Raw genomic sequence first — 12,538 nt, 5'->3', positions numbered from 1 at the left:
CTCCCTCTCTCTCTGACCCTCCCCTGCTCGCGCTGTCTCTGTCTCTCAAAAATAAGTAAGACATAAAAAAAAATTAAAAAACTGAAAAGAGTTCTCAGAGCCACAGTTGGAAGTTTGTAGAGTTTCAGAGGGAGGAGAAATATAATGTATAGCAAATGACTTCTGTGCACTGAAAACTGGGTGGCAGACAGAGGGCTAGTGGAAGGTGAATGCTGGACAGGAGGGCTAAGCCCAAAAATAGCAAATTAATACATTCAGAGTTTATATTTTACGAGGAGACTTTAATTAGGAAGCTCTGGTGGCATTTGAAAACGTGATTTACACTGGGTTTAGTGTCCGAGATTTAGATTATCTTTGTTATTCTAGATATATTTGTTACTTCTTAAACTATGTTTATGTCTTAAACTATTTTGTAGGTCATTAGTTCATTACTCACCAAATGAATTTCTTTGTGTTACCTTGAATTACTAGTATCTCTTGATGGTAATGATGAAGGAAAGAGTCTTCATTATTTATTTCATCTAATGCTTAAAATCAAATCCTTACTCTGTTTAGGACACCAGTCTTGAACATCCTATTGGCAGCTCTGAATGGCTTTTGTCAGCACACAAACAACTGACTCAGGATATGTCTACTCAGAGAGCAGTTCAGACAGAGAAAGAGCAACAGATAGAAACGGTTTGTGAAACAATTCAGAATCTGGTTGATAATATAAAGACTGTGCTCACTGGGCATAACCGGCAACTTGGAGATGTCAAACACCTCCTGAAAGCAATGGCCAAGGTAAGACTGATACCGGTGATGTCCAGTCAGCTCCCTCTTTCAAAACATTACAAGTAGCTGTAATTGGGAAAAGAATGATTTTGTAATGGAGTTACTTTGTGTTTTTATCAACTTGTAGGTAGTAGTATTCTGATTTTGTATCCAGAGAAACTGAGAGTTAAAGAAATTGATTTAACAACAGAGTTGAAACTTGAATGTAGCCTCCAGGTGTTTAGGTCTCCAACATCTCTTCCTCCTCCCTCCCTTCTTCCTGAACTTACATAGTTCACCTCCAAAATGAATGAAATGCTGTCTTCCTTTCAGTATCGTACATAATCTCCATAGTAAGGAAACTGAGCCCCCCCCCACCCCCCAAAGCTAAATAACATAACAAAACAGTGACTCCTGTAACTCGGGGGTTTACTTTTACTAGGACTTTTTATTTTTTACTGGAAACAAGATTCCTGTAGAAAAGGAGTTAATTACGACAAACAAATTAAACATGTATTGGAAAAACACTTATTACCTGTTACTCAAAATGTGACTGTCTTATGAGTTATTCTTGAGACAAATGCCATTTCTGTCCATCATGAACATGTGGGCTCCAGGATGAAGAGGCGGCCCTGGCGGACGGCGAAGACGTCCCCTACGAGAGCAGCGTCAGGCAGTTCCTGGGCGAGTACAAGTCGTGGCAAGACAGCATCCAGACGGTGCTGTTCACATTAGTCCAAGCTATGGGTCAGGTTCGGAGTCAAGAACACGTTGAAATGCTCCAAGAAATAACTCCCACCTTGAAAGAACTGAAAACACAGAGTCAGAGGTAAGGATGCCTTCTGGCCTAATTTAAAATGCAAGCAAAAATCTGGTAAAGTTTTTGTTTATTTAATTCATTTAATTTTTTCAGTTTTGTTCAGATTCGTAAGTAGTCATCTGGTGAAACATTTCATAAATAAGCCATTTTGTTTTGTATTTCAGTATCTATAATAATTTAGTGGGTTTTGCATCACCCTTAGTCACCGATGCAACAAATGAATGTTCAAGTCCAACGTCAGCTGCTACTTATCAGCCATCCTTTGCTGCAGGTATGACTTTTCCACTTCAAAACAGATCAGAATCGTCATCTGTTCATACTTTTACGTTTTGAGTTTATTTTGAAAATTTATTTATCCATTTTGAGAGAGAGAGAGATAAAGAGGGAGATAAAGAGGGAGAGCAAGCGAGAGCGAGCATGCGCTTGAGAAGGAGAGGGACAGAGAGGAGGTAAGGAGAGAATCCCAAGCAGGCTCCGTGCTGTCAGTGCAGGCCTCACGTGGGGCTTGATACTACAAACCATGAGTTGATCTGAGCTGATAGTCAGAGTTGGATGCTTAACTGAGCCACCCAGGTGCCCTCCTCCCCCTTTTAAGTTTTGGCTTCATTTTAAAAGTACTTTTGTGAGAGGGTAAAAATACCCTGTGTTTAAATCCTCTTTAAATAATCGATGAATGGGATGCTTGGGTGGCTCAGTTGGTTCGGCATCCTGCTTCAGCTCAGGTCATGATCTTGCGGTTCGTGCATTTGAGCCCTGCATTTGACTTTCTGCTATCAGCACAGAGCCTGCTTTGGATCTTTCTCTCTCTGCCCCTCCCCACTCATGCTGTCTCTCTCTCACAGACAAATGAACATTTAAAGAAATAATACATGAATATAAAGTATATGCTTGTCAGGGAAATTTAAAAAAGAAATTTGTAGTTTCATTCCAATTAGAGGTACATCTATTAATATATGTGTTGTTAGACTTGTGGTTATATATGTGTGCATACCTGCACAAATTGCGATCATTCAGTGAATGCAATTTTTGTTGTCTTTTCCCAGTTAATATTAAATTGGTAAGTTCCTTGCCAACAAATAATTCTTTAAAAAATGACTTAGGGACACCTGGGTGGCTCAGTTGGTTAAGCATCCAACTTCGGCTCAGGTCCTGATCTCGTGGTTCATGAGTTCAAGCCCCACATTGGGCTCTGTGCTTACCGCTCAGAGCCTGGAGCCTGCTTCGGATTCTGTGTTTCCTTCTCTTTCTCTGCACCTCTCCTGCTCGCACTCTCTCTCTCTCTCTCTCTCTATCAGCAATAAATAAAAACATTTAAAACAAAATGACTTAATGCCCAATTTAATATGCCATTCTGTGTCTCTGCCATATTAATCTTATATTGGTGGACAGTTAATACATTTATAGTATTTTGATGCCACACAACAAACATCATTGTACAGATTCGTTCTTGAATGCCTAGCTCTTTAGGCTCTATTTTTAAGAGACATATCTATTTCAAGGGATAAGGATTTCCTGGTTATAAAGTCCTATTTATTTTCCTGGCTGTATATGTGTAGTTGATGTTTGGGAGAACCCGGCCCTGCTCTCTCTTCTTTGTCTTCCTCCGTCTTGTGTTTACGTGTGGATTGAGCTACCCTCTCTTCTCTGTAGCAGTCCGGAGCAACACCGGCCAGAAGACCCAGCCTGATGTCATGTCACAGAATGCTAGAAAGCTGATTCAGAAAAATCTTGCCACGTCAGCAGATACTCCACCAAGCACCATTCCAGGAACTGGCAAGAGTGTTGCTTGTAGTCCTAAAAAAGCTGTCAGAGACCCTAAAACTGGGAAAGGTAAGTGGGTAAGAATACGGGTGCCTTAGATATTTATACAGAGTTGTGGTTTGACATCCGTGTTTCCATTGCTTTGTAGCTGTTCAAGAAAGAAACTCCTATGCAGTGAGTGTGTGGAAGAGAGTGAAAGCCAAGCTAGAGGGCCGAGATGTTGATCCGAATAGGAGGATGTCAGTTGCTGAACAGGTGACCCTTTAAAAATTATTTATTTTTGAATTATTCTTTTTTTTTTAAGTTTTATTTAAGTACTGTCTATACCCCATGTGGGGCTTGAACTCATAACCTCAAGATCGGGAATCACATACTCTTCTGACTGGGCCATCTTGGTGCCCCAAGTTTTTAAACTTGATCTACACATGTTCATGCTGCTGAAACAGTATAGGTTAAAAGATAAAGTCACCCGTATTCTTGGAGCTTCATCAAGAAGTGAGGAACAGAAATTTATTTTTGGTATTCAGAAGATTTTGAATAACATGACTCTGGAGTTAGTCAAATATGCACCATTTTATTCTGACTACACTATCTCCTTTCTCCCCAGCCTCTCTGTTAGCAAAAATTTTAAATGTGACTTTACTTTCTCTCCTCCACCAGAGCACGGTTAATTTTCATTTTAAGGAGGACTGTCTGTATATTGCCAGTGAAATGAGGGTGAAGTTTTCGGGTGCAGGAATAGTATCTGTAAAGTGTTTGGGGGTGTCAGTTTGACTGAAGCCATTACTCTGAAATGTTCTTGTTAGTGTTATTAAAATTATATACATACAAATTTGAGAATGAATTCTCCTCTAATTAATTTTGAAAAATTAATTTTTTAAATGTTTACTTTTGAGAGAGACAGAATGTGAGTTGGGGAGGAGCAGACAGAGAAGGGGAGACACAGAATCTGAAGCAGGCTCCAGGGTGTGAGCTGTCCGCACAGAGCCCGACATGGGGCTTAAATTCTGGAACCGCAAGATCATGACCTGAGCCGAAGTCAGATACCTAACCAACTGAGCTGCCCAGGTGTTCCCATATATTGAAGTATTTAGGCATGAAGTGTTACTATGCATTATTAAAAAATAAATACTTCGCTGTACATCTCCTAGACAAAACATTATTAACAACTCAGGAAACTTACCATCGATGTTAACATTGGTTATCTAACATTCAGTCTGTGTTGGTATTTCTCCAGTTATCCCCAAATGGCCTGTGTTGCTTAGCTTTCTCTCTTTAATCCCCTGCTTTGCTCCCAACAAGATCTAGTCCAGGCTTATCTTGTGTTTCATATACTTGTTCTATTTTTTAGTTGTCTTCAACATCCAGAACAGTTCCTGATCATTTTTTTTCTTTTATGACATTGACCTTTTTGATGTGCCCAGACCAGTCATTTTATAGAATGTGCCTCACTTTGTATTTATCTGATATTTTCCTTGTAATTAGATTCAGAACCTGATTTTTTGGCACAAATGCTATGTCATTGATGAGTCTTTCTCAGAATTTACATTAAGGGATAAAAGATGTCAGTTTGCCATCTTTTGTGTTACTAAGTGAGGTCATTTGGTCAAGGGTAGTTTTCTCCTGAATTATCCTTTACAAGCGTACCTTTTCTTCTATGGGTTAAAAATTTGAGGCCACGAATACACTGTTTTCTAATGTTTTGACATCGACAGTTCAGTTTAAACATCACTAAAAGTTTTTTTTTTTGTTTTGTTTTTGTTTTTAAATGCTGTTACATTGCTGTGTAGAAACTAAACTCTTCTTGGTCAAGAGTTACTTCCTTAGAAATTACCAAGTTTGTTAAAAAAAAAACAAAAACAAAACCATAGACAAGAGATGCCTGGATGGCTCAGTTGGTTAAGCATCTGATTTTTTTATTTTGGCTCAGGTCATGATCTCACCATTTGTGAGTTTGAGCCCTGTGTAGGGCTCTGCAGTGACAATGTGGGGCCTGCTTGGGATTCATTCCATCTCTCTACCCACCCGGCTCATCCCTGCTCATGTACAGGCTCTTTCAAAATAAATAAACTTAAAAAAAAAAACAACCAAACAGATGATGTTGAGTCAGGGTTATCTTTGCTTCAGAAGCCTTCTGGTAGGTTAATAGCTTGTGTACTTTCAGGACCGCCTATCTTAGCTGTCTGTCCATTTGTTTGAAGGTGCTTTTTATTCTGATAGTTGTTAAATTTTATATGAAAGAGAGTCAGGGACTCACAGAGGTGGGGTAGCTGTAGAGATTCTGTGCACGACATTTGATGTAAGTTCTCATTCAGCAGCCATATGTTGAACAGCTAATATACAGTTGGATCCTCTGAAGTCTCTGGATACAGAGCTAATTCTGTTTCTTACGAGAAAATTTAGCTGAATCAGAATCAAGATATTCATTGAGCACCCAGCTGTATTTCAGAATGTGCCAGGTGCTTTTTTAGACACTGGCTAAGCGTTTACCTAGTGACTTCATGTGTTTAACTCCGGCAGCACCTGTCGGGTCAGTGAGGGCTCTCTTCATCTAAGGACTGACAAGGTTCAAAGGGACTGTGACTTTCCCAAGGCACACATTTTATAAGCTCTGGGATGGTGAGGGAAGCTCAGGTTACTTAACCTCTCCACCCCAGCAACTATATGTCCTACGGGTAATTAATGTGGATGATTAGAAACTTTCTCTTAAACAATTCATAGAACTCATATATGTCTTTTAAAGTTTTAAATGGTTTAAAATATTATCCTGCCTACTTTTACAGGTTGACTATGTCATTAAGGAAGCAACTAATCTAGATAACTTGGCTCAGCTGTATGAAGGTTGGACAGCCTGGGTGTGAGTGGCAAGACAGTACATGAGTCTGGTTAAGCGAGGTCAGACATCCACCAGAATCAACTCAGCCTCAGGCATCCAAAGCCACACCACAGTCGGTGGTGATGCAACTGGGGGCTTACTCTGAGGAAACCTAGGAAATCTCGGTGCGCTAGGAAGCGAATCCTGCAGGACAGCCGCACTCAGGGATACGCCCAACACCATGGCCTGCAACCCCAGGGTCAAGGGTGAAAGAAAGAAAGCTCACCGCCTGAACATGGAGATTGTCTTTCTGCCACAGAACGGCTGCAAACGTGTCAGGAGGTTAGCTGCGGAAAGAGATCGGGGTGCCGCGGAGCACAGAGTGATTTGGAACTCCATTCCACTTGACCCTGTGTGTACAATCCAGGAAAAAAACAAACCCCGCTCAGAAACAGAGAAAACTGGGGCCGCGAAGAAATCACAGCCAAGGAAGATTTGATGCATTCAGATTCTCGTGTAACACTTGTTGCTTGGCAACAGTACTGGTTGGGTTGACCAGTAGGCACAAAAGGCTATGCGATAGAATTTCAGAAATGGACTGGAAATGGAGAGCTATGTGACAGATACACTACATTGGAAGAACTTACTTCTGAAATGAAGGGAAAAAAAAACTACCCATCATCCTCCTCCCCAACCCCACACCATCTACCCATTCCCCTTTTACCTGATCTAGTAGATTAGCCATCTTTCAAATTTACTTTTATTTCAATCCTTATATTTCATATACTTCCGTCTCGATGCTGTTAACATATTTGGAGTGATAAACAAATTTCTCCAAAACCACTGATAACATGGAAAATTCAAGGATTGTTTAAAGGTCTGATGATCACATACAAAATGTAATCCTGGTTATTTAAGTCATTTCTGTGATCCTATCATGTACAGTTTCCAGAATTGTCACTGTGCATTCAAAAGTAATGAATCTAACAGACATTTGATTTAATGCACACTCCCTTTACTTACAGTGTGCATTGTTGGGAGGTCATTCAAATTTTCCCTCTTCTGCAATTGCTGTAGTTTCTTTCATAGAAAGTAGCTAATCCAGTGTAATTTTTGACCCTTTTAAAAACCAGGATAGAGTACCTATTAGAGTTTTACATTGTTGATGACAGATTAACAATAAAGTGATGTTCTGGTGGAGGTAGAGTGAAATGTTTTTAATTCAGTTTTCTCATTTGATACTTTTAATTTACAAAGTGTACTGGCATTTCGTTTACCTGGCATTTCCGGACATGTACAGGAAACATCAGCGAAAATCACCGCCACCGTTTATTCAGTTCAGTTCTTAATCCGGGAAGTCCTTTACTTTTTGCACAATTTTAATAGTTTGCTGTGAATTCACGATCAAGCTTTCCTTAAATTTAGTATTTGCATTTCAGTACTGTAAGATGAATTGTTGATCCACAATAAAAACCAGAGTAGGATAGGATTCTTAAAATCACGTATCAACAAAGTAGAACACAAAATCTTGATTGAGTACATTTTTCCTGCATTTTAGAGATTAGGACTGTGATCATTTCTGGTTGCCAGTCTTCACAGACAAACTTGAAGGGTATTAAGGAAAAATTCCACATAGCTCTGGCCTTTTCCGTATTCTGATTGCCACATTAATCTCTAATCCTTATGTACCCGAGAGAATGCATCTCAGTATCAGTGCTTTTCAAATACTTAGGCAAGTATTGTGAGCAAGGTGGTATTTTCAAATATCCATGTGTCTGATAGCAAGTTAAGGAACCTATTGCATCAAATTTTATTTTCTTCATTCATTTGGACTTTACTTTCACAATCAAAACAACCTATCTGGAATAATGATGCCATATTGTGTTTTGCACGCTGCTTTCTGTCCTCGAGGCTCTGTGGGAGCTGCCGCATCCATCACCTGATTACCTCTGCTCTCTCAAAAGTAGTCTTCTCAGCGACATTCTTTATGGTCACAAGGAGAAACTTACCACAGTGAGGAAACAAAGTCACACTAGTCTGTCCCTACAGGTAGTAGTCAGAAATTGCTGCTTCTTAGGTAAGGAAGGTAAAGGAAATAGGTGAATTTTATTGCCTGAGAATTTCAGGAATCAGAGGTACCTGGCACCTTCTCCAAGCAAAAACAAAACAGCTTTATATCAGAAACATGTGCCTCTGGTAAAATATCCATCGCTTTTATTTTAAAATGATTCCTCTGAGAATAGTGTGGCATATACATGTTTGATTGTGGGCAGATGTGACTAACTGATGACGTCAGAGATTGCTCTTTACTGCACTCTGCGCAGTAAGACCCTGGGCTGTACAGTTTGCCTTCGTCTGGGAAGTCATCCTGTAAGTAGCCGTGGCTTTTTGAACGGTTGCACGCAAGCGCAGCAGGTGTAGTCCGCGGTGAAAGCGCCCGGTGTTAGAGCAGACTGAACAACAGGGCTGTCCTGGGGGGTTCGGGTGTGGGACAAAGCGGAGAGTGCTGGAGCCAGGAAGTCCGACACTTCCGATGACACGTAATACCTGTGGACATCCAGGGATCTGGTGTCCCCCCCCTCTCTCTCTCTCTCTCTCTCTCTCTCTCTCTCTCTCTCTCTCTCTCTCTCTCTCTCTCTCTCAGATTCAGGGGGTATACAATAACCTACAACCTCTTCTTCCATTCAAAGTACCCTTGGAAATTGAAGTTTCTCTTAAGTGTTTTGTTGTCTTTGATTTTCTAAAATTGCCTGAATTTTAGTTAATATCTATCTCTACAGAGCTGTGGAGGCCTAGTGGTTTATGGAGCTGTATTTCTCTTTTAGTCTTTCGTGTGTTTTGTAGGATCTCATTCTTTCTGGCCATGAGTTCTTAACATAGTTTGCTAGATGATTATTAAGATTCTTTTGTGTCTGGCACTTGTGGTGAGTTTTTGAGATATGTGAGATTTCTATGTGTGAACTGATAATCAAGCTCTTGATCTGCTTCCCTAGATTGTTTTCTTTAGAGCCCAAACCCCAAGTTCAGGGTGAGGGTTTGTAATACAAAGAAAAACTTCCATAACTTCTGCCCTTAACACTTACCACTATTACCTAAGCTTAGTATGTAGTTTTTCTTAATACTGTTCATGTTTGGTGTTATCTGCATTGTTTTTGTTTTTAATTGTGGTTGTTCTGATGTGTGAAATTTAAGGAAAGAGCCATTAAAAAATGCCGAGCAGGGCAATGCAAGTACAGCCAAAAATATTAGAGTTGATGTGCAATCTTTGGTTCTTTTAAACCTGGGGTATTATAGGCAGTACTTTAAACTGAAAAGTCTTCCTGGCCTATTATCCTCCACATATTTGTAATTATTCTGGGGGCTTACTTGTTTTGGCAGTACTAAAATCAAAGGGGCTGGTTCTTCTTTTCTCCTAATTCTTTACATATGAAAGGAAGCACGTACAATTAGCCTGTCCTATTCATATGCGGCAAAAATCAGCAAATGCTTTACTGTTAGCACACGTACCTTTGTTTTACAGAAGATTAGAAAAATGTGAAAAAGTGACCTTCCACACTCTATCTTTTTGGGCTTGTAAAACAGAATTTAGAGCTGGCACTTTCCCTCAGATCAAGGAGGTAGACGATAGTAATGTAAGGGCTACTTACGAAGGTAGATCTTGTTTGCAGTGTGTGGGTTGTATTAGAAACGTTCCTCCTGTGGGAAAAACGAGCTTAGAGACCCAAGTTTTCCCAAACATTGCAGAAGGGGGGATCCGCTGTATTATGAGCCCCTAAGGATTTGTTGTGCTTTTCCTGCTTTTTAGGCCTGAGAATATCACCGTCCCTTATTTACAAAAGGGCAAATGGACTCCGATGGAGCAGCTTTACAGGTTCAAGGGTTAGTTGTACAACACGAACCTCTTAGAGTCCCTTGCTTTCGATGGGAATTTGGGCTTGCGGGGTGGGGGGGGGAGCTGTTTGTTGTGCTAATGTAAACATGTCCTACAATTAGTTTGATTTTTGAAGATGGTAAACTTAAGGAATTGCATGTTCTTCTGAAACGCAGGCTTGTAGAATGTTTTTCTTTCAAAACAGGCTGATTTTTTTCCCCCCTGACAGTCCCAAGTTTCAGCTCCTGTTTAAAGTTCTCGTATCAGTTATTTTTCTGGTTTACATTTCTCTTATATTTCCACCTGTAATGTCAGTGGCAACATCATACTTCGTTAATTTACTTTACCCTTATAAGAGCAAATTGAGTTTAAATGAATCTTCCTTGTCCTAGTAACATTGTATAAAGTGGCTTCTCTGTACAAAAGGTTGTAATGCCTCCTGATGGATATAATTTTGTGATTGTATTTAAGATTAAAAGTTGAATAAATCACACCAGCTTCCTGAAAATGTTCATAATGCACCTTTTGGAAAACAAAAATACATGCCTACTTTGTGCATATTTGCATTAACACAGCAAAGATTGTATGAAATACCTGTTTTTCAGAAAATAAAGTCTTGAAAGACGTAGCATTTAGGCTCTGAGTTTATTGGTTGAAGTAGGTTCCAGAAAGCTTACTTTTGGAATATGTGTAGAGGTTTTGTTTTGGGTTTTGTGTTTTTTTTTTTTTAAGATTTTATTTTTAAGTAATCTCTACACCCATTGTGGGGCTCGAACTGAACCCCGAGGTCAAGAGTCACATGCCCTGCCTCAGCCAGGTGGGTGCCCCTCAAAGTAATTTTTTTTAATTGTTAAACTACCATAGTATTTTTGAGCAGCAGTTAAAAGTTCACTTGTATGGTAAGTTTTAGTATTAAGGTATCATTTAATAAGCTGAAGTTTGTCAGTATTTAGAAACAAAACGATAGCACATTATTAATATGTATATTCCCTGGGGTATGAAAGCTCTGAAGGAAAATAGAATGAAAATGTCTGGCTTGTTTTAATATCTGGCAATCAGATTGCATTTTGTTGTTGCCGGTTCATTTTGAGAAGTACTGGTGTCCTCATTGGGCACCTTTCAAAAGATCACATCCTGTTTTTATAGTATAAAAACAAAGCTCAAAAGAAAGCCCTTGAAGGTAGGTGTCTTTTGAATAATTAGGCTAACTGGAAGTTTACAGAAAGACCCTAACAGGAGGGCTGCTGGGCTGTGAAGTCGCAGCTAGGTCTGGAGCCTCCCTCCTTGAGTAACAAAAGTAACTGGGGGCTTGGGCAACCTGTGCTGTTTGAGTGTTACTTTTTTTTCACCTACTTCAGTTTCGCCAGCTGGTGTTGCAGTTGTACATAGGGAACTTGGGTGAGCCAGAAATATTTTGTAGCAGAGGCCGGTTTCCCAGAGTAGAAATAATCATTTTTAAAGCATAATAATTCTGTGGCTTCTCCTTTGGAAGTGGATGTTACTGTGTCTCTATCAGGATTTTGCACTCAGTGCTAAATATATTCACCACTTATGTGGCTGCTGATGGGGACCTTTTAATTTTCTTTTGAAGAGGGAGGCGAGGGCCTGCTCCTCAAATTTAATAGTTTAAACTGGCTTCACCTTACCCACAAAACCTATCCCCACTCCAACATTCCCCAAAGTGAGTCCTCCTTCCTTTGCAAAGGGTTACTTCCTCCCCATCCCCAAGTGCTTATACCTCATCCAGATGCTTCGCAGTTCTCCTGCCCCAAAGATTGGTGGTAATACACACCCTTAGATGAAATTCACAATGCTCCTGACCCCACTGGCTTGTTCTCTTCACATTTTTTCCTTTTCTTCTTCTTTCTTTTTTTTTTTTTTTTTACATGTACTTATATTTGAGAGAGAGCGTGAGCAGGGGAGGGACACAGAGAGAAAGAGACAGAATCTGAAGCAGGTTCCAGGCTCTAAGCTAGCTCTCAGAACAGAGCCTGACGCGAGGCTCGAACCCAGAATCGTCACATCATGACCTGAGCTGAAGTCGGAGGCTCAGCCGACTGAGCCACCCAGGCGCCCCAATACTTTTAAACTTGTGGCATAATACAGGTGATGATCAAAGGGTAAAAGTTAAAATGTAAGGTTTCCTAAAACCTACCTGACCAGATCAATATCTGGCATAGTTTTGTTCCTATTAATAAAAATCAAAGCACAATGCATTTTGCAATCCTGAAAGAGGTGCAAGTTATTCATCTAGTTAGTATATCTAGTAGTTCACCTAGTCCCTAAATTGCTTATGAGTTCCACTGCTTAAAGAGAAGGCTTAACACCTTAGCATGACTTGATGGGAGGAGCTCCTAGTTCCCCGAATAACTGAAACGCCTTGCGCCACAAAGGATTTCCCTTAAGACCCATTAAGCCAAATTCCTAAACTGCATTTTTCACAAGTTTGAGAGCTAAACCCAGAATCCGGCCCCCTCCCTTCGTCCTTCATCAAGCTAAGGCCTCCCTCTTAACGGAT

The 12,538-nt window shown here is 40.1% G+C and overlaps 1 protein-coding gene and 1 long non-coding RNA gene across 6 annotated transcripts in view; one reads left to right on the top strand and one right to left on the bottom strand.

The window, feature by feature from the left end:
* Positions 1-10,648, top strand: part of SMG1 (SMG1 nonsense mediated mRNA decay associated PI3K related kinase) — a 98,256-nt gene extending 87,608 nt beyond the window's left edge. For 4 of the 5 annotated variants that reach the window (XM_029949223.1, XM_029949222.1, XM_029949225.1 and 1 more), the window contains 6 exons: positions 556-783; positions 1,371-1,582; positions 1,738-1,844; positions 3,224-3,403; positions 3,483-3,589; positions 6,118-10,648. In XM_029949223.1, coding sequence (XP_029805083.1) covers positions 556-783; positions 1,371-1,582; positions 1,738-1,844; positions 3,224-3,403; positions 3,483-3,589; positions 6,118-6,195 — 912 coding nt within the window. In that variant the 3' untranslated portion in view covers positions 6,196-10,648. The remainder of the gene's footprint in view (positions 1-555; positions 784-1,370; positions 1,583-1,737; positions 1,845-3,223; positions 3,404-3,482; positions 3,590-6,117) is intronic. The other variant, XM_029949224.1, reaches the window with a different exon arrangement.
* LOC115299751 lies at positions 1,182-5,694 on the bottom strand. The gene is made up of 2 exons (XR_003912319.1): positions 5,592-5,694; positions 1,182-1,562 (listed from the first exon to the last, which is right to left on the bottom strand). It is a non-coding gene; the product is annotated as an uncharacterized LOC115299751 (long non-coding RNA).
* Positions 10,649-12,538: the final 1,890 nt, after the last annotated feature.

This window comes from Suricata suricatta, chromosome 8, assembly GCF_006229205.1.
Source record: "Suricata suricatta isolate VVHF042 chromosome 8, meerkat_22Aug2017_6uvM2_HiC, whole genome shotgun sequence".
NCBI lineage: Eukaryota > Metazoa > Chordata > Mammalia > Carnivora > Herpestidae > Suricata > Suricata suricatta.
Note: the sequence above shows the minus strand (reverse complement) of the source record. Positions and strands in the feature narration are given on the sequence as shown.